Here is a 21,213-nt window from a genome sequence, read left to right as displayed (position 1 = left end):
TTTAGATACTGACAGTATCTAAAATTAGCTACAAGTATTTGAATGGCGGGGCTTGAACTTCGTCAGTACTGCTGTTTTCTTCATTTTTTGCCAAATTTGGCATTTCAAAAATACCAAATGACAATTTGAATGACTTAGGCCTATCCTTCTCTTTTAAGCAATTTATAAACAATTTTAATTTTTTTACTCTTGCACTGGGATCACTGAATGGGTCTTTAAGAAATATGATGTATCATGTCAAAAACAGACATCTTTTGGACAGCTTATAAATTTGGAGGCTTTCACATAAAGAGCTATTTTGCTCCACAACGCCGTTTTCCCCAATAAAATCGGACATTCCTAAGCGAAGAAATTGAGTTCGTAAGTTATGGTATTAAAAAATTGGAAATTGAAATATCGTGGGTAAAAAGCTGAAAAGACAAATAAAACCAGAATAGAACAATTTAGAGAACAATAATGAATTAATAATAATGAACAATAATGAATTAAAGAGTTGACAGAAGATTAGGAGTTAATGTTTTCTGCAGTTTCAGTGTACATCTTCTCACCGTTGATGGTTTGGTGGTCGTGGACTGTCATGTAACATGGATGTAGTAAGCCGTGATCCTAAAAATGCCTTTCACATTGACCAAAACTAATTACAAGACCTCTTCTACATTGAGGCTGGCTTTCCCTTTTAGAGGAATTTTTATTTAAAAGAAAAATGGCATGGCCATGAAAAATGTCGATGTATGTCAACCCCATAGAAAATAGAGTGTAAACTCATGTTCTGCGAGAAAATATTTTGGTGATTTTTTAATGAGCCTCTACAAACGGATTAAAATATTTAGGACCCACTTTTTGCATCAGCTCCCACCCCCCCCCCCCCTTACAACTATAGGCCCTACTATGAAAACTAAAACAAGTACTGAAAATGACCAAAAACAAATATTATTATAACCATAGTGGGACATGGCCCTAGTGGGATATGGATCAAGTGGGACATGGCCCTAGTGGGACATGGCCCAAGTGGGACATGGACCTAGTGGGACATGGCCCTAGTGGGACATGGCCCAAGTGGGACATGGTCCTAGTGGGACATGGCCTAAGTGGGACATGGCCCTAGTGGGACATGGACCTAGTGGGACATGGCCTAAGTGGGACATGGCCCTAGTGGGACATGGACCTAGTGGGACATGGCCTAAGTGGGACATGGCCTAAGTGGGACATGGCCTAAGTGGGACATGGCCCTAGTGGGATGATGACCTAAGTGGGACATGGCTAAGTGGGACATGGACTAAGTGGGACATGGCCCAAGTGGGACATGGACTAAGTGAGATTGGACTAACTGGGTCTGCGGACAAAGTGGGATTTGGACCAAATGGGATTGGACTAAGTGGGATTGGACCAAATGGGATTGGACCAAGTGGGAATAGCCCAAATTTAGTGCTGTATTCTGCAGAGCCCGGATTCAGCAATTCAGAGTCTATGATTTTTCTGGGATGATCAGTGATGATCGCCATTCGCATTGTGGCACCAGTGATGGAACTTCGCCCCTTGGTACTGTGTCCTCGGGATTGACCTTCGACCCGCCGCCGTACGAAAAATGAAGTTTTGTTGGGGAATTCGTGCTAGTTTTGTACAATATTTTGCCTTCTTATGATCTTAAAAGACTGAAATAAAGGTAGGAGCCAGTTAAGTATGATCTTAACTTGAATCAAACTGCATTCTGAGGGATAAGAAATAATTTATTATGACGCAAAACTCGTGAGGAAATTTGAATTGCATTCACGGTAAGTCTTAAAATGCAAAATTTGGCACCTGTGACATGTGCCCCTTTTGTCAATTTTCATTTTTAGTGCCACCAGCTACGAGCTCATCACGCCGGATCATCACGTCTATAAAGCGGGTCAGTCTTATTTCTAAATAATGGCTGCACATTCAAATATGATTTTATTCATTTGTGGCCATCCTACTTCATAATAATGTTAAATGTAGTTAACTTTATTACACAAAATTTGCGAAACTAAAGCCTAAATAATCGCTAAATCAGCCAAATTCCCACTGAAATTGGCCCAAATGCAATGCAATGCATTATTATGTGGTGTGTGGTAAGGCGAACCTCTTCCGTAACTGTGATGTTTACGTTTGGTCTCTTTTTACTCTGTTCAAAACATGACGACATGTACATGTACACCAAATACAGCCCTCAACATTCACTCGGTCGGACATCCGGGAACATTGTCCCCTTCGTCCCCTTTGCACAAGCGCGCCCATAGCAACCAGCTCGAGAAAGGGGAACTGTACATGCGCTGCACATGCGTACACTGGTTTTACAAGGCTAAATTTCCCCTTTGTGACGTCAGCCCGACCAAGAGAATGCTCAAGCTCGATCGCTCAAAATGGTCTACAGTTGACCTTACAAGCAGGGTTCACAGTTTATTGTGTTTTCGCGTCCAGGATACTTTTTGAACTCACTGGACCCGGAAAAAGTAAGATTACGGTACTTACTGAATGGGTCCAGCAGCACAGGCTCACTGGCTGTGCTTGGACCCGGAAAAAAATCCCATCCAAGAAATAGAAAATATCATCAATCATAGTCAGATCATCATTGACATTGTGTGACCCAGCTCAATCGGCTCACAGAACATTTTTTTAATAACTTTTCATTCATTAATTACATACAATTACACAAATCGCTGCAACATGATACACATCCCATCGCTATTTCATGCACAGATATTTGATCAGCGATACGAGGGGAACTATGGAAGAGGTTGACTTGCGATTTTTTTTCGGATCGTGCAAATATTATGTTACAATAATTAATAATAACAAAACACGTTTTTTGCGGTAGTTGTATTTCAACTGAGCAAATATAAGTACGGTATAACAAAATAAGCAAATAATTAGATGATTAAAGTAGTGCATGTTATTAGGTAGTAATTGTAGTTCTTTATGAGAAGGTCCGCCGATCGCGGCAAGTCGTCTTTTACACAGTAATTTGACTCGACTTTGGTAAGTTTTGGGTGCCAAATTCAGCATACTTATAATATTTATCGTTTGCGCCAGTACTGAAAATATATTATATTTCCGGGTGTTTCTGAAGTTTCGTACATATAAGTGCAATTTGGACCCACAAAAATCAATTTGGGACCCGCAAATTTCAACTAAATGGGATCTGAATGGGTCCAGCATAAAAAAGTGGACCCGGTTATTTGAGAGTAAACTGTGAACCCTGCTTACAAGTTACATGTACGGTATGTCTAGTGTAGGTACTATGAGAGGCAAACCTCAGTTAACACAATTTCTAGTCAGCCAAAATGGCCTAAACCAGGGCCTAAACATATGTATGGCACAAAATAAGCTAAGGTGTCATAAAAGTGTAACACACAATTATTTTTCCAGCTCTTTTCTTTTGGTCTCCAACCAGGTTTAAATTATAGTATGCACATATACATGTATCGTTCATAATACACTAAAAGAAAGATAAGTTATAGACCATTTACTTCACAAATTTATTTTTCTAGCCCTTGCGTACGTTATATTTGACAGACACAATTTTGATGATTTTCTGCAATCACATAAAAATTTATAAAGTATTACATAAGGCCATGCGTCTCAAGGTGGGAACCTCTTTAGGGTGGCGGTGTGACATTTTTCGTACAAACATGATATGATTATGGTTGGTTTGATATGAAGATGGAGACCTACACCCTTCTAGTTGGTCTCATTTGAAAGCCTGATCTTTTCTTTTTCTTTTGACACTAAAACCAGGCTTCTCCAATGATTCTAATTAATTTAACAGTTAAATAGGCTAACGAGCATGCAGAGTGGCGGTGCTGAGGACACGGTACCATAGAAAGTCTATGGAAAAAGTTCATATCAATTTGATGACATACTTTTTTTCCCTTTTATGTTGAGTTGAAAACTAAAATCCATGAGTATGTAGTATCAATTTGATGTCAGTAATTGTAGCAACTAAATAATTATGTACTTTGTGTAATTTCAACTCTATTAATTAGACTAACGAGCACATTTACAGGCTCGTTCATGCCTTTTCCCATAGGCTGCTATGTAAACTGTCAATTTTCAGAATCGCCAGTAATTGGTCTAAAAGTGACAAAGAAAGAGATATATTGTATCCTTTTTGGTTTGAAAGGATTATTTATGACTGAAAGTAGAAATATAAAAGTATTTAATCAGCTAATTAGCAATAATTAACCTTTTGAATAATTAATCAGGTCTAATAATGAAGCAAATTTTGAACACCCTGTATACATAGAAGGAAGCATCACACCCTATATAAAGTATACATTTTCTGGTGGGCCTTTTCAAGCTCTGTTTGATTTTGTGGTCCTCAGATTGAGAAAATACTCCTGAAAAGAAATAGGACCTCATAAACTATATCACATGTTCATTAAAAAGTTAATTGTTACACCCTGTATATCTTCTGGTACAGACTGAATATTGACTTCAGGTTTGGGTCATTGTAATCTATGTTCTTCATGCTTTCCAGCAATGTATACTTTTACATACCTGTAATTGGTACATAAAAGGTAAAACCATTCATTTCAAAAATGATGTTTTCAGCTATGAAAACAGTATGTCACAAAAGAGGTTCCCACCTTGAGACGCATGGCCATAAGGTATTTTGTGGTTATTTAGGTGTAGGACCTACAGCAACTGATTGTGGAAAAAAATGTGTCCAAATATTACAATAAGGAGGATAAATTGTTATAAATAAAATATGTGTGTCTGTCAAGCCATAACATACATAAGATGTCTGTCAAATGTAACATACAGAATAATAATTTGGCAAAAACAGTAGTTCAAGATGGGAAATTGAATAAAGATCACATGCAGTTTATAAATCACATGTTTTAAAACACTTTTATAAACTCTAAACTATCATCATAATGTGAACATCAAGTGATTTTTAATTTTTTTAAACGTATTGCGTATGTTACTTTTGACAGACACATACAAATCTTGCGTATGTTACTTGCATACAAATGTTTGACAGACAACACTTAACAATGGATTGTGTCATCAAAAAAGCTTCTCCTCACAAAGTGATAGTGCCACAAAGCTAGGTGGAGCTAAATGCTATGTCATGTAGCATAATTAGCTGTATCACCCTAGTTTAGCAGGAATTACAGCACCGTCTTGCGTATGTTACTATTTGACAGACATTTTAAAATTGTTATATGTTCAAAAAAGATGGCAGCCACTTACAAATTGATTATAATATGGAGAAATGAAGTTATTTACAATAGATTTACCCTTTAGTTTATGCTTCAAGTCTTTGTTTATAAAAAACTGAGGGACTTCAAAATCAATCAAAAGTTTGACAGACAATAGTAACATACGCAAGGCAAACTTTTAAATCCTTTTTTTGATCTGTTAACTTATAATTCATAATGCCTCTTTCTTTTTTTGATTGGTTTACTGCACCATTTTTGGAAACAGGTCACATGAATTTCTATAAGGATCCATAAAAAAATTAAAAGCTGTTGAAAAAGGTGTCTCTTGGCATGTTACAAATAAAAGTGTAAAAATAGGCATTTTTACAGCTATTTTTATTTTTTTATTATTTAGAGTGAAAGGATTTTACTTAAATTGTGTATGCTATGTCTTTACTACCTAAACGTGCCACTAAACTAGCAAATATTCCATTTCTATAATTATTATTTTTAAAAAAAAGATGTCAAAATATATGGCTATAATATGACACCTTAGCATATTTTGAGCCGTATAGAAATTTAAAAGTTCTAACCAACGCACTGAAGAGTCTATTGTTCTATTGTGTCCGATTTGAGCGCTGACATATTGGAAAATGTTGCCAATCAATATTAATTATGAAGTCGTGCGATCGACACCTACAACTGTTCAATTGGGCGACTTTATTGTTAGGTGCTTTTATTCATACATTGGGCGTGTCGAGCTGTATCGGTTGGTCGCAATTATATTTAATATAGTATTATAGGCCTACAAGTATGATTTGCTTTGCTTTATTGATTGATTCAGAAATAGTATGGCTATGCTTCTCGAGTTATTATACAAATATTGACTGCTATGAGGGGCATGGTTAAAATTATAGGCCCGCCAAGGTGATCTCAAAACCATGCTATGACCCTCGGCTGCACCTCGGGTCATAGCATGGTTTTGAGATCACCTTGGGCCTATAATATTAACCATGCCCCTCATAGCAGTCAACATTTGTTTTATATACCTCATTAATATAGATTTTTGTCATCTGATTGGTTAAAAGGCCTATTTTATTGTTCATATTAGGCCATGGTAAAATTTACAAAGAAAGTTTTCCGTTATGAACCGATCGCGTCACCGCAACTGGCAGGCAGCGCATTGGCGCCGCGTGCATAATGCGAACACACCATGGCGTGCGAAACCGTAGAGTTTGATAGCTACACACAGCGCGATGTGAAAATGACTATGCCCGGGGAATAGTCTTTTTAAAAGACTATTGCCCGGGGAATAGTTAAAAAGGAGGGCATAGTTAATCCAATGACTGCACTTTTAACCAATCAGATGACAGGAATCTATATATGAGGTATATAACAGCAAATATATCACATTTGAGGTCCAGGGTAGACTCCTATATACGCGATGCTCATGTAAAATACTATGGTAAGCCTATACATAATAAAACACGATGTGGACCGCGGCTAATGTCCTTAAAAATACTACAGTAGGAGTGATATCGTAATTACTTCAAATCCTTATTGTAGACCTATTGGCAAACAATGTAGACAACTTACTTGTGTAGATTCTTATCCGGGATTCTTACATCCGCCACACAGAGCGCACACTTTGCCTATGCTGCTGAACTGTCCGTAGCGAAATGGTAGAGCAAAGCGTGTTCACTGAGTATAATCAAATGAGCGCCCAATCCAATTTGGGCGCTGCAATAGGTTTGTATTGTAGGTGAACCTCTGTTTTGTGTGCATGCGACAACTCACGCACACCCTTGGGATGGACTAGTACAAAAGGTACCTCTCGTTCGTATAGGCGCTTTTACGTGACTTTCGTTTCATCACTTATTGACAGTAGCCTGTCTATTATAGCGTTAATACGCTGGTCAGGTCAGTTACCGATTTAATGGCGGAAGCCCTTTGTCTCGAACAAAAGGTACCTCTCGATGAATAGCGTGTCGGGAACTCCAATTGGCACAAAGGAACAATAAGCGTTACATAATCTATTTCCTCTCCTTCCTATATAAACTCCTTGGTTCTAACAGCTTGCTGATCAATGATTGAAGGAAACCTACATAAATACAGAGATACTTCACTTGACCCAAATATATGATTTTTTTTGGTGATGAGACAATCACACATGGAATTTTAAAGGGATTTTGAAAGTAGTTCCACGTAGAAAAGCTCAGACAAATGCAATATTTCCCATGAACATCATCAAAATTTCCCTCCAAGTTTGCACAGTATTGAAAATGTTCCCATTATTTCTTATGTATTTCTTTGTTTAGAAAACACAAATTTCCCTCCAAATAGCAAAATTTCCTGGGAACATGGTTCCCAAGTCCCCACTTTTTCCAGGCATGTCATTTTTGAGGAGCTCAATTGCACCAGAGCTCCTACAGCTCTCCTTAACAACATTTCAAGAGTATGATTTACAGAGCTCCTCACTACTTGAATCCCTATGTTTGAATACAGATATTAAAAGATTGAGCTCCTTGACCTTGTTGAGCACCTTAGAGAGCTCCTGCAATTTTCAAAAATTAAGGCCTGAAATCTGCTATCATCATGAGACTATCACTGTTTTAAGATCTAGAAACACCACCGAAATGCTGTTTTGTTAGCTGAATCTTTTTGATGAAAGTCAATCTTTGATAAGATGTAACTTTGCTATGGAAAGTGCTATGACAAAACGGTTTTCAGTTTTGGCTTTCTTTGATGGCAAATTCACCTTTCATACCTTATGTCTGGTTCCACACAGCAAATACACAGTATTTGCTGTCTGGTATGCAGATACATATGTACGAACAAGACTGAGTGAATTGCAGGGTCAGAAATTTGGCGAGAATCCAAGAATCCATTCTCGTAAATTGCAAGAATCTATGGATTCTTGTAAATATTTCAGTTTAAATCCTACAAATTACAAAGTTATATACCGGTACATAAGGCAAGAATCCATGGCAAAGATTCTTGCCAAATTCCACTTAGAGAATCCAAACGAATTCTCACACTTGGTTGCGAATTTCTGACCCTGGAATTAACACGTCAGAGCAGGTCAAAGACTACTATTTTAGCCTACGTCTGGACGTCCCTGTATCCTACTATCGCTCAAACAAGGAAATCTCTTTACGAATTCACTCACCTTGCGATCCTACATCAAGAGTTGAAATAAACAATACACAGTTTCCAATGTTTCCAACAACAACTTTGTCATTCCTCAAAACAACATGTAACCTCATTAGGCCAACGGTAAGCCCCGACAAAAAACGCAATCTCGGTTTCTCGACGCAATTCTCGCTATTGAGTAATCACTGTCATCTTGTGGTACTCGTACTTGGTAAAACATTTGTTCCACATCCGCCATCATGGCTATTCTTTCTTCTCTCCAACGAAGCAGAATTCCACACCACGCTGTTCAACATCCACACAAGCCAAAAGTGAGAGTAGTTTTTAACTGTCCAGTGTCCTTTGGAGGTACATCGCTGAATGAACAATTACTTCAGGGACCTGATATGACGAACAGCCTGTATGGAGTTCTGCTTCGTTGGAGAGAAGAAAGAATAGCCATGATGGCGGATGTGGAACAAATGTTTTACCAAGTAGGAGTACCACAAGATGACAGTGATATGCTACGCTATCTATGGTGGCCTAATGGAGACACAGCGCAAGACCTTAAAACCTACAGAATGAGGGTACACGTCTTGGAGCTACATCCTCACCCAGTGTTGCCAGCTACGCGCTAAAGAAAGCAGCCAATGATAACGAACAAGACCATGGTAAAAGAGTAGTAGAAGCAGTCAACACCGACTTTTATGTTGACGACTTCGTAAAGTCGGTTCCCACTGAAGAAGAAGGAATAGAAATAGCTAGCAACATCACAGCCTTGTTGAAGAATGCAGGATTCAACCTGACGAAGTGGCTAAGTAATAGCCGAAAGCTACTCGAAGCGATCCCAGTGAAAGAAAGAGCCAAGGAAGTGAAGGAGCTAGATCTCAGCCATGACGCCCTTCCAACAGAAAGAACTTTAGGAGTTCTTTGGCACGTGGAGGAAGATAAGATAGGGGTAGGAGTAAAGGGCGCCGACCTAAGACCAACCAGAAGGAATGTTCTCTCTGTGTTGAGTCGGGTATATGACCCGATAGGAATCACGTCACCATACGTCCTGAAGGCGAAACAGATTCTCCAAGCATCTACCAAAGACAAGATTGGATGGGACCAAGACATAAGCAAACAGCAAGAGAAGCAGTGGAATACTTGGCTAGAAGACCTTCCTAAGATAGAGAAGATCAAGATCGAAAGGTGTTACAAGCCTAAGGATTTTGGGAGCGTGATTGATACTCAACTTCATCACTTCGCTGCTGCAAGCCAGGGAGGCTACTGGACCGTGTCATACGTAAGATATGTGAATGAAAATCAGCAAATACATTGCGCATTTGTTACCGCCAAGTCACGTGTGACACCCTCAAGACACACACGATCCCGAAGTTAGAGCTTACGGCAGCAACATTAGCTGTAAAACAAGAAACCGCCCTAAGAAGAGAGCTTAACATTGAGATCAGTAACTCTACATTCTGGTCAGACAGCCAGACTGTCTTGAAGTACATCAACAATGAGAAATCCAGATACCCAGTATTTGTAGCCAACAGAATTGCCATAATTAGAGAAAGCACAGATCCCCAGCAGTGGCGGTATTGCCCCACAAAGCTAAATCCTGCAGATCATGCTTCTCGCGGACTGAATGCTGGAGACCTTACCGGTAAGACAGAATGGTTGAATGGACCAGCCTTCCTCTGGGAATCTGAACAACATTGGCCTGAAGTCAATCAAGATTTGACAGAGACAGAAGATAGGAAAAATGAGAAAACAGAAGCAGGTACAACAGTATGCGGAATCCAAGCAAGTGAAGTGAGAGAAGCTGCAGACAACTTGATACAGTATTACAGTGACTGGGTAAAGTTGAAGAGAGCAGTGGCTTGGTGGACCAAATTCAAGGAGTACCTGCAAAAGAAGCTTAAAGGAGCAGACAAAGAGACCCTAAAGAGAGAATGTGGAAAGATTACCACTGAAGATATGTACAAGGCAGAAACTGCCATTCTGAAGCACGATACAAAGACAGACATTTCCAGAATACAGGACCCTACAAGCTGGCACCAGCCATGTGAAGAAAGGATCTTCCATAGCGAATTTAGATCCAGTTATGACGAAAGACAGCTTGTTGCGAGTAGGTGGAAGACTGCGACATGCCACAATAACAGAAGCTGCAAAGCATCCGATCATATTACCCAAAAATAGTCATATCTCAACACTGATAATCCAGTATGTTCATCGAAGCAACAAGCATCAGGGAAGAAAGCACGTATTGGCTGAATTAAGACAGAAGTATTGGATTATCAAAGCAGGAGTTGTGGTAAAGAATCTGGTCAAGAAATGTGTGGTGTGCAGAAAGGTGCAAGCAGCTGTGAGCAGTCAAAAGATGGCAGACTTGCCAGCCAACCGCCTACAGGCTGATGAACCACCATTTACCAACACCGGTGTTGACTACTTCGGTCCATTCCTGATTAAACAAGGCAGGACAACAAGAAAGCGCTACGGGGTAATATTCACATGCCTTGCCAGTCGCGCAGTACATCTGGAAGTAGCGACCAACTTGGACACAAGTTCATGTATAAACACACTGAGGCGCTTCATGAGTAGAAGAGGACCAGTGAAACAAATACACTCAGATAACGGCACTAACTTGGTTGGTGCATCAAGAGAGTTAGAGCAAGCACTTCATGAGTTAGACCAGGAGGTAATAGAGAGATTCTCTACAAACCAAGGAATCACTTGGAACTTTAACCCTCCAGCTGCCTCACATCATGGAGGTGTATGGGAGAGGCATATTAGAACAGTGAGAAAAATACTGAATGCCATCTTAACAGAGCAATACTTGAAGACCTGTCGAGGAGAGGAGGAGCTGCACACATTCATGTGCGAAGTTGAACAAATAATGAACAGCAGACCTCTGACCAGAGTGTCAAGTGATCCAGGGATCTGAATGTCATCACATCGAATGACTTACTTCTGTTGAAAAGCAATGTAACACTCCCTCCAGGCAGCTTCAATGAAAGAGACGTCTACGCCAGAAAGCGATGGAGACAGATCCAATACTTGACAGAAGTATTTTGGAAGAGATGGACCCGTGAGTATTTGCCAATGCTCCAGAAGCGGCAGAAATGGTTACAACCAACAAGGAATCTACAAGTAGGCGATGTAGTCTTAGTAAGTGAACAACAATGCCCCAAGAAACGCATGGTTAATGGGCAGAGTCCAGCAGGTCCATATTGGAAACCAAGGTCTTGTCAGAAGTGCATCTATAAAGACCAAGTCTTCAGTACTGAACAGACCTGTGACCAAGTTATGTTTACTCTTGGAACAAGAATCTTAGGGTAACTAAATCAAATCCTGAATACATTTTCACAACATTGATGAGTATGAGTGAAGTGACAAGCAGTGAACACTAAAATGACTGAATACAAGCCATACAGAAAGAGAGAACTAGCCTGAAGCCTATGCCATTAGCTAAGTCAACAAAGTGAAAAAAGGATATTTTCACTAAAGAAAGCCAGAGACAACAAAATTCCTGAATGAAGCAAGAAGGAATTTGCAGTTTACAACTAGATAATGAAATATCAAGAATAAGAACCTTTACAATTGAAATGTGGAGGCTGAAAGAATGGACAATTATATATTGCAGTGAAACTATTATTGCACCAAGAAACTGTAGTAGCAGGGGACTATAGAGAACACCAAACATTGAAAGTTTAACTTCATGTGTACTGTGTAGCTGTCAGTGAACCATATCAGAAAGAACCACTAGAACTTCTACGTGCGTAATAATGGGGTGACATGAAACCTACATGTCCGGACATGTAGCAGTTCGTGAAAGGGACAGTGAGACGAGCCCTTCCCATTTCAAGGCCTTGCATAGTCTTGGGGGCGGTGTTGTAAGGTGCGGCACTGGTACCCTCGGCTCGGGCTCGGGCCATTGAGCAACCTCCCTGCCCGGGTTACTGGTGAAGAAAGAAGAAACTAGGACAGTAGAAAGGACCATAGTCGTTCACATACTCTACCAGTTCAACTAGACTGAACAGTAAATGGCACAGCTACACAGGTAGTATGTACACAAATTAGTATGAGAGTCCCACCTGCATACATCCACCATGTCAACATGACTTCTAGAGCTGTTAGACAATAGCGGCACCATGGCAACCTACAATTGGCAACTCAGCATTTTACCCAAGTGCACTTCAACTTGTCAACAAGCTCATTCCCACCATGCAATGAAGAATATTGTATCAACAGAGCAAGACAATCATCTGAACTTCATCAGTGCCAAGTTACACATCAAAGAGGCTTCATTACATGCCCATGATAAATTCACATGGCCATCGAGTGAGTGGAGCTTTATGTGGGAATAATTATGTGACAAGTTGGACAATGATCATAATGTGGGAGCTACATCTTCTTCAAGTAATAGTATTGATCTCACCGGCATGTCAGATGTATAGAGCTGAGCCACCATTGCAGAAGATTTCAGATGACACTAACAATTATTTTATTTTCTCTTTCAGCAACAAAATACTAAAAGTGCATACACCTCTTAGTCTCACGGTAGATTGTAACGTGTATGCAACCCCTTTTTTCTTTTTTGCTGTTGGAACAAATATGTAAATAGAACATTCAAGGACTAGAAAAATGACTAGCCTCAAATGGACAAACTTCCATCATTTTAGATGGTAATTTAGATTTGTGATCAGAACTGGGCCTATGATAAAGTTTGGTAACCAGTAAGCACTTGTGCTCAGCAATATTATTGTGCTAAAATTCCTTGCTTTTAGATATTCAAAGGTTTTCAGTGAAGCATGCAACATTGTGTATGGCATCATATTGGATAAATCTCATATGTTTGCTTTGTCTAGTCAATGTAGCTCTTAAGCTATTTCCTCTCATTCATTTTCAAGCAAACTTTTTGAGTTCCAAGTGAAGTCATGCAGACATGTTTCTAGTTTCATGTGTTATTATATTCAACATGCCTGCAAGGACCATACATGTGATTTCTTCAAGAGCTGTTTTAAGACTGAACTGCAACAATTGATGCAAGTGAACTGTCAGACATTTAACTTTATGATCTACATGGAGATCCATTATGTTTTGCAAATGAGCATCATTAGCACAGGTGTGCATAAATAATCTTTCAGTTAAGAATGTTAAGTTGTTTGTGAATCAACAAAGTTAATTTGCAAATGGTTAGTTAGGAGATTTGGTATCAGGAAATTACTGTTCCTCCTCCAATTCCTTGCAAAAACATGCAAGAGTTTCAAATTTATTTGATCTGTTTATCACAGGTTAATGTTTTCAAATCTTGGAATATTCATGATCCAAATTTAGTTCTGCTTTTTGAAAAGTTTCCAGATTTAGCTAAACATGTTTGTTGACTAATTGTTTACGTGTTCAAAACATTTCAAGTTTTAAATGTTATCGTTCAAATGTTAGACATTCTGATTTAAAGTGATTTTGTCAATGTAAATATTTGGCCTTTTGGTAATTGTATGTCTGTGAACATACCAATTAGAGGGGCGGATGTTACCGTCAGAATTCCCTTTTTTATAGACTACTTGTTTGTCACAGCATCTGCACTGCCGCTATGGTTTCTGGGAGAAAGCAAAATGGCTGCGCCCATGGTAACGGAGATGCAGTGATGATACGGTTTTCTACCGTCAAATATCGTATTTGTACTCATCTAGAACATAACTTAGATCATCAATAATCACAGAAAGAAGACCAAGATGTTGTAAGGAAAGGTTACAATAAATGTACAACTTTATTGAATGTCAAAATAAGACTTTACAGAAGCATTCTATTGTTCGTGTTTATGATGTGTACATGACGCGTTATGGAAAACGTTCAACTAGGCATCTCCAGTAGGAATAGTATTGCACAATAGGTGTGTAACCTACAATCTCGCTTTAAAAAAAGTTTACAACATTTTAAGACAATTTGGTCTCTAAAATGTCATTTCAAGGTGTAAATTGAATACTAAATTGTAGTAGTTTATTGTCAAATTTATTTAACTGAGGAAGGATTTATTAAATGTAAACAACACCTTGAGATGGAAATAATTGAATTCCTGTTTACATTTTGCCGTTCTTTCGATAGTTGATCGACAGCAATATTTGTGTACATAAAAAAAGCTGCCCTCTATGTACGACGATTTTCCGGTAAAATTGCGGTTTTTAAAGCAAACTTTTGGAAAATCTCGCTTTTTATTGTTATTGATCTTGTTTTTTGCTTTCAAAAATTGCATTTTTTGCTGGGGCCTAGCCAAAGGCAATGAATTCATAGTTTCCTCTTGCAGCGCTGGTCACTTTTTCAAAACTGGCCAAAACTTTCATTATATTCGTTCAAATCTCAAAACTTTGTTATTTTGAAAGGGTTTCAGGCGCAATCGCCCGAAAAGCAGCACTTTTTGATGTATAGTACCATTTTTTCAAAAATTTTATGCTTTTTCCACCCTTTTGTACTTACTAATTCTTTTTGCCGCCCCCTTCGTTTTTGCTGCCACTGTTTATGCCGCCCCTTCTTCTTCCGACGCCCCTTCATTTTTGCCGCCCCCTGCTTTTACCCCGGGGGGCTGGTGCCCCCAAAGACCCCCCAAAATACGCGCATGGTTTTGCAGCAGTAGGACTGTAGGGGTAGAGCCTTGGTTCACACTGTATACATGTAAATGTCAGTAATTCCATAAAGAATTAGTCCAATTTGCCAGCTAAACATTTATGTGTTCTTTTTGCATGAATGTGTGAGGGACGACATTTTATCATGATATACATGTACATCAATTTTAAAGAATTCCATTTTGTAAATCAGGTCACCTTCCTACTTCCTTTAAGGTTGGTCTGAACCCTGGAAATATGGAAACTTTCGGGCCTCATAACTTCTAAATTGTTGGATTAAAGTATATAAAAGTATACATATTTAGAATGGCAAAGACTTGATAAGTTCATCTGTGAGGTCAAATTTGGGCCAAAATGCCACTTTTGGCCCAAAATCACAAAAATAACGGTTTTTGGCCCACTCCTATTTAGTGCATCGTAACAAAAAAAATTCTTGGGCTAAAATTTTTTTTAAACTAGATCAAAATATCTAGGACCCGTTTTTTCATTTTTTTGAATTTCGACTAACTTTGAGAAATTTGCACCAAAAATGGTAAAAAAATGCTGATTTTTCAAAAAAATCATAAAAAAGCCCGATTTTGGCCCAAATTTCAAATATTTTTGGTGAAATTGGTCAAAATTCAAAAAAATGAAAAAACTGGTCCTAGATATTTTGATGTAGTTTTTAAAAATTAAGAAAAAAATAAATTTGGCCCAAGAATTTTTTTGTTACGATGCACGAAAAAGAAGTGGGCCAAAAACCATTATTTTGGGATTTTGAGCCAAAAGTGCCATTTTGGCCCAAATTTGACCTCACAGATGAACTTATCAAGTCTTTGCCATTCTAAATATGTATACTTTTATATACTTTAGACCAACAATTTAGAAGTTATGAGGTCCCCGAAAGTTTCAAAATTCCAGGGTTCAGACCAACCTTAAATTGATACATGATTCTGATTTGATATAGTGGCTATTTTCCTGCATGGGCCTATTATTCGATGCTCCTTCCTTAAAATCCCATTTCTGGTTTAAATTATGCCATCCAAGGTCAAGGTCAAATGTTTGAATCTTCCTGATTGGGCTCAAACTTTGGGTGCAAATCATCCTTGATATGAGGAAAAAAAAATCTACCTGTAATAATCCAGTGTCAAAAGTCAAATTATGCTGTCAAATGTTGAAATTTGCCCGGTCAGTAATGTTAACATTTTTTCATGTCTTTGTATGTTTTACAGAAAGTTTAATACTCTACGCTGCAGCTTGATGTTGGAAAGGTGACACCGAGAGATTCAAGATGTCTGACATACACCCAGATCGGGAATGTTCCGTAACATGCCAAATTTGTGATAAAAGTCTTGGTGCCAGGAGGCGTATGCACATTCCACAAGACCCAAAGGAACGCATGTTATGGGCGTTAAAAAGTATAAAGTACCGCAGGATGCTTGTATCTGCGCAAATTGCGCTTTGCAGATCAAACTTGGCTATCAAGAACCATCCACCTTGTACGAACCTAGCAAAGAAGATGATTCTGCTGCCAGCGAGGAAGACGAAGGCACTGGTGTTGCGGAACCAGAAGCCCAAAACAACATTCAAGGACAACGACTGCCAGAAAACGTGCCCAATAATGGCTGCTACCTTGCTCGCTACAGCATGTGTGAAGACTCGGCTGTGTGGAACATAGCTGCGCCTGATTGGGGCAGTTTTTCCGCTACATTCAGTCTCGAAAATTACAAAGAGGAGGAGTTGCCGCACAATTTTTCCCTGTGTCACGCTCATTATTGTCAGCATACGGCATTTAAGATTCCCAAATGTGCACTGTGTCAGAAGAAGACAACGATACTAAGGACCAATGGACAGCTATACATGAAGGCATACAAACTGACTCCGACCATGGAGAAATTTTGTCGGACAAATAGGGTGAAGATGTTAATCACAGAGGCCACAAGGCTTTGCACACGTTGCCACCAGAGAGTAGGGCAGCAGCTCAACAACCCCAAGAAATTGATTTTACCAAGAATGGTAAGTTTCTTATATAGACGAATCTAAATTCACGCATTCCTACACCTGACTAGCAGCCTTTAGTTGGGTAGCCGTAGGCTACAATGCACTCAAAATGTGAAATGATTCGGCCTTGGCGGAAATTTTAAATTGCATTCCATCACCCGTTTTACACCTCATACATAATAATCGGATTAACTACACACGGTATCTATGCTTTGATGTACTTCTCGTCCTTGCATCTTCTCTAGGTGTTAGGCGGCTTTTATTTGCACAATTGGACGCTCAAAACACTAGGTTGGTGCTAGCGGCTACCCAAAGATGTCCGACCAAATCCTGACCATGACTTGGCTTGTTGGATTCGTCTATACGTAGGATTAAAACCAAACACATACATACCCATGTACATGTATACATACCTTATTGCATACATTTGAAGCAAACATCATGCCTAGGGCAAAAGATCTCAAAAATCAGTTGTAATAAAATAAAATAAATAAAATAATGTGATGTAGGGCAAGGGAGGAGGGTTGTTAAACTTTTAGCTATTTATATCATTCAGCAAATTACTTCAGTGGTGTTCATCTGCTCTATCTGATTATCGCGTAAAAAGAGCTACATGTACTAAGTTGCTACACAACTTGACCCAGCGAAGAGGTATGATTTTTTTGGATCTTTTCAATCTAAACTTTTGACTGGCTTTTTAGCACAGACCATGAAATTCAAACCTAAAACTCATGGCTGCATTATATATAACATTCAATATTTGGCTTGAAACAAACCATGCATTTGTTATCAAATTACACAAAACTGTCAGCTCATAAATAAATTTTGTTTATTTTTCTTCTTCTTCAGACAAGTAATGCTAATCAAGCCAACAGCGGCGATGATATCCAGATCATCTCGGTGAAGAGGAAGCAGACAAATAATGTGAAGAACTCAACCAAGATGGCGAAGATGAGTCCTGCTACCAGCGCCAAGCTAACCAGCCTAACGAAGCCCAGCAACAGCAAGCTGGACGTGCTCCTGGTGTGCGAAGATGAAGCATTATCACCGGAGCAGCAGGCGCCATTCAAGAAGTATGAGCAGCAGCAAAAACAGCATAGTGCAGACACAATCAGCTACTACAAGACGCACAGTATTCGCTAACTGTGTTGGAGTCGGCGAGCTCACTCAAAATAAAATGTTCCCAGGCATAGTTTGTGTAAATTCTCACAGAGTACATCAGGAGCGATTTTGCAAGCCACAACCATCTCCACTTGTCCACAAAGAGGCAACCATGTACAGCCTGGAAAAACAGGCAATTCAGAAATCTCCTTTCTGGGAAATTTTGTCATTTGAAGGGAAATTTTGCTTTTCTGGATAAAGAAATACATAAGAAATGGTGGGAAATCCTGCCAAGTTGGAGGGAAATTTATCTCTCTTGCGGGAAATAAGCATATTTTCCAGGCCTGACCATGTACAATGTATGCAGTGTGTTTAGGCCACCGTGATCATCAAAATCCCCTATATCCCTTATACACTACTCAAAAAATTGAAAAGATCAGAATCTGACAATCTGGATTTTGCCTACATTCTTTTTTTGTTCTATGGTGCTAACCAAGGTGTTTTGCCGTGTCTCAGAGCATCAGTACTTGGTAGTTAGTGCAAGTGTTATGTTACCTATACAAGCCTGGAAATAAGCAGACTGGAACCAGGAGCAATTTGTTTTTGAACATTGCTTTTGGCTCACTGGGATTTTACCAGCACCAGGAGCAATATTTGAAGAAACAGGAGCATTTTTCAAATAGTAAAATATTAAATCCTTTTCTACAAGTACAATAGCATTCCATCCAGCACTACTGCATCAAGTGCAAAAACTGGAACCAGGAGCAATTTTCTAAAATAAATTGCTCCTGGTTCATGTGACTTTTACAAGAACCAGGAGCAATTTATGTCTTTATGAGGGCAAATTTGCTCCCCGTGCGCACTTATTTCCAGGCTTGGTTACCTATTTGTAAGCATGACTGAATGAAACAACACTCGTCTGATTTACAAGGTTAATGCTGTTTTTGCAAAATGCTAATAAATAAATCTGGTCCTTTGATTTCTTTGAGTAGTGTATTATAGCACCTGTGGAGTAGAGTGGAGGATGGAGCATTATTTTATTTTGTGTCCCAAGTACTGTAAAGCATGATATTTTCGCGGCATTAATAATTTGCATTTTGGAGAGAACCCAAGTTCCCAGCGACATGAAATTTTCGCATATTTTTACATTTCCTTTTAAGGTGGTACTACACCCCCTGATAAATTTGCGACTATTTTTACATTTTTCTCAAAAAATAATAACACACTGGTAACAAAAGTTATGTATAGGGGCAAGGAATCAAGTTACTGCACTGGAATTTCAGTGATTCAAGACAAGTGGTATGTATTTATGATAAGAAAAGAGGTACTGCTAGACTGTACCCAATTTAACATAATGAACCACTGGAGTCCTTGCCCCTATAATATACATAACTTTTGTTACCAGTGTTTAGTTATTTTTTGAGAAAAATACATAATTAGTCACAAAATTTATCAAGGGGTGTAATACCACCTTAAAGGCCTATAGGAAGAAGAAATATTTGCGTGCATGAATATTTGGTGAATCAATTACACACGCATAGTCGCATAATTTAATGCATACAGACGTTTCATGCTTTACAGTGTTCTGTAGTAGAATAAAGGCAACAATAAGCAAAATAGTGACAATTTGTGATGTCAATTAGCCATTATGTTGTTGTAGATTTTGTTGGTGCTTACAATAATGTACATGTATGTATGTTCTGTTAGGGTATGGGGGTTTTGTGTCGGACCAATTCAGTTAATGTAAACTACAGATAACATTGATAACATTTTACAAAACTGCTCGTGGGAGATATACAGAGACTGCCTTTTGAAAATGAGAAGAGCTGTAGAGTGTAGAATGCTCTTCTGGTCTCTTCAAGAATAGCTTTAGAAGAGCTGTTTACACATGTGGCCATTAAAGCATAAAGAATTTAACGAGTCATCTAGAAGAGCTATAAATTGTTCTTTCAAATGCAACTTAAGAGCTGTAGAGGAGTGATTGCTCTCACTCCTTTCAAAAGGCAGTCCCTGGATACATTAATTAATTATTTGTACTAGGTAAATCTTGTATGAAGCCCTGGGTAAGGCGTGTGAAAGTCGATTCTGTGTTTATCGTCCCCCGCCCGCGTCACTTTTTGGAAACCAAAAACACCCACGTCACATTTTCAAAAATGCCTAAATAATTCATTATTTTGAAAGTATCGGTGTTTTCACCAGTTTTAGCAATTGGAAACATATATTTTTGTTTGTAAAACATATAAATTCATAACTTGGAAGCAAAACCAGGCTCTTTTCTTACTTTTCTAGTCCCTACCCATATAAAAACCTGTTTATAAATAACATGTATGAGTGTGGCTTTAAATCAACACGCATTTTAGGTCAATAATGAAATCTGATGAAATAATGAAAAATGAAAAAGTCACCTCACCAACCCAGGAAAAAAAAGGGACGATAAACTCGGAATTGACTTTCATGGGCCTAATATGTGAATGAGATCAATTTTGTCATTTGTGGATTTGAATATTGCAAGCCTAATATTTGCAAATTCTCAGTAATGTTGTAAAATGTGACTCACTGTGAAAGATTGAATTGAATATAATAAGAGTAAGTACCGTACTGTAATAATCGCATTTTGTTTGGCATTATTCAACATTTTCTTGTGAACTCATGATGCATAATATGTGACGCGATCAAGCAAAATCAGTCAGATCTCAAAAATATTGATTTTGAGATTTAGCCAAACAAAGGATATGTACATGTATTTCCTTTTGTTTTCTGTTGTTTTGGAAACTCTTTAATTGCTCATATCTTTGGAACTGGTTGTTCAATTTCAATGTGGAACTGCAAAATGCAGCTTTGCAAATGGTATTTACCACAGCAGCTGAAAGGAGTACCCCATCATACATTGCAGTATATCTGCAATTCTGCATACTCCAGAGCAAATGCAAAACAAGAGCTGCTTAGATATTGAGAGCTATGGATAGTTTCACTATACTTCAAGGATCATATTTTTTCAAACAAAAGTCTAAGCTCCCCTGATTTAAGCGAGTAATTGAAAGTTGAAGTGAGGGATTTTGTGTACATTTTTTGACATGTTTAGTTTTATAATGGTACCGCAAAGCATAATGGGATACTCTAGGCCTGCTAAGAATACGCGATTTTGGAGGCCAAAAAACGCAAAAATCCGCGATTTCCCGCCAAAAATTTTTGGCGATTTTTAATTTTTTTTTTTTTTCAGCGGATTT

The 21,213-nt window shown here is 38.6% G+C and overlaps 2 protein-coding genes across 3 annotated transcripts; both read left to right on the top strand.

Annotated features, from left to right (window-relative positions):
• The first annotated feature begins 1,566 nt into the window (after window positions 1-1,566).
• On the top strand, window positions 1,567-18,051 carry LOC140142897 (uncharacterized). Of its 2 annotated transcripts, none has more exons than XM_072164919.1 (3): window positions 1,567-1,663; window positions 16,117-16,900; window positions 17,735-18,051. In XM_072164919.1, the coding sequence occupies exons 2-3, from the start codon at window positions 16,289-16,291 to the stop codon at window positions 18,026-18,028; spliced, it is 906 nt and encodes a 301-aa protein (XP_072021020.1). In that variant the 5' UTR covers window positions 1,567-1,663; window positions 16,117-16,288; the 3' UTR covers window positions 18,029-18,051. The 2 variants fall into 2 exon arrangements, with proteins under 2 accessions (XP_072021020.1, XP_072021021.1); XM_072164920.1 differs by having other exon boundaries at window positions 1,567-1,772.
• LOC140142157 (uncharacterized) lies at window positions 10,666-11,229 on the top strand. The gene has a single exon (XM_072164123.1). The coding sequence runs from the start codon at window positions 10,666-10,668 to the stop codon at window positions 11,227-11,229; it is 564 nt and encodes a 187-aa protein (XP_072020224.1).
• Window positions 18,052-21,213: the final 3,162 nt, after the last annotated feature.

The sequence above is a fragment of the Amphiura filiformis genome, chromosome 20 (genome assembly GCF_039555335.1).
Source record: "Amphiura filiformis chromosome 20, Afil_fr2py, whole genome shotgun sequence".
NCBI lineage: Eukaryota > Metazoa > Echinodermata > Ophiuroidea > Amphilepidida > Amphiuridae > Amphiura > Amphiura filiformis.
Note: the sequence above shows the minus strand (reverse complement) of the source record. Positions and strands in the feature narration are given on the sequence as shown.

Excerpts from the sequence above, each read along its gene's own strand:
- LOC140142157 (XM_072164123.1), top strand. The coding sequence starts at position 10,666 with ATGGCAGACTTGCCAGCCAACCGCCTACAGGCTGATGAACCACCATTT.
- LOC140142897 (XM_072164919.1), top strand. The coding sequence starts at position 16,289 with ATGGGCGTTAAAAAGTATAAAGTACCGCAGGATGCTTGTATCTGCGCA. Across the intron at positions 16,901-17,734 it reads AATTGATTTTACCAAGAATG|ACAAGTAATGCTAATCAAGC; the intron begins GTAAGTTTCTTA and ends CTTCTTCTTCAG.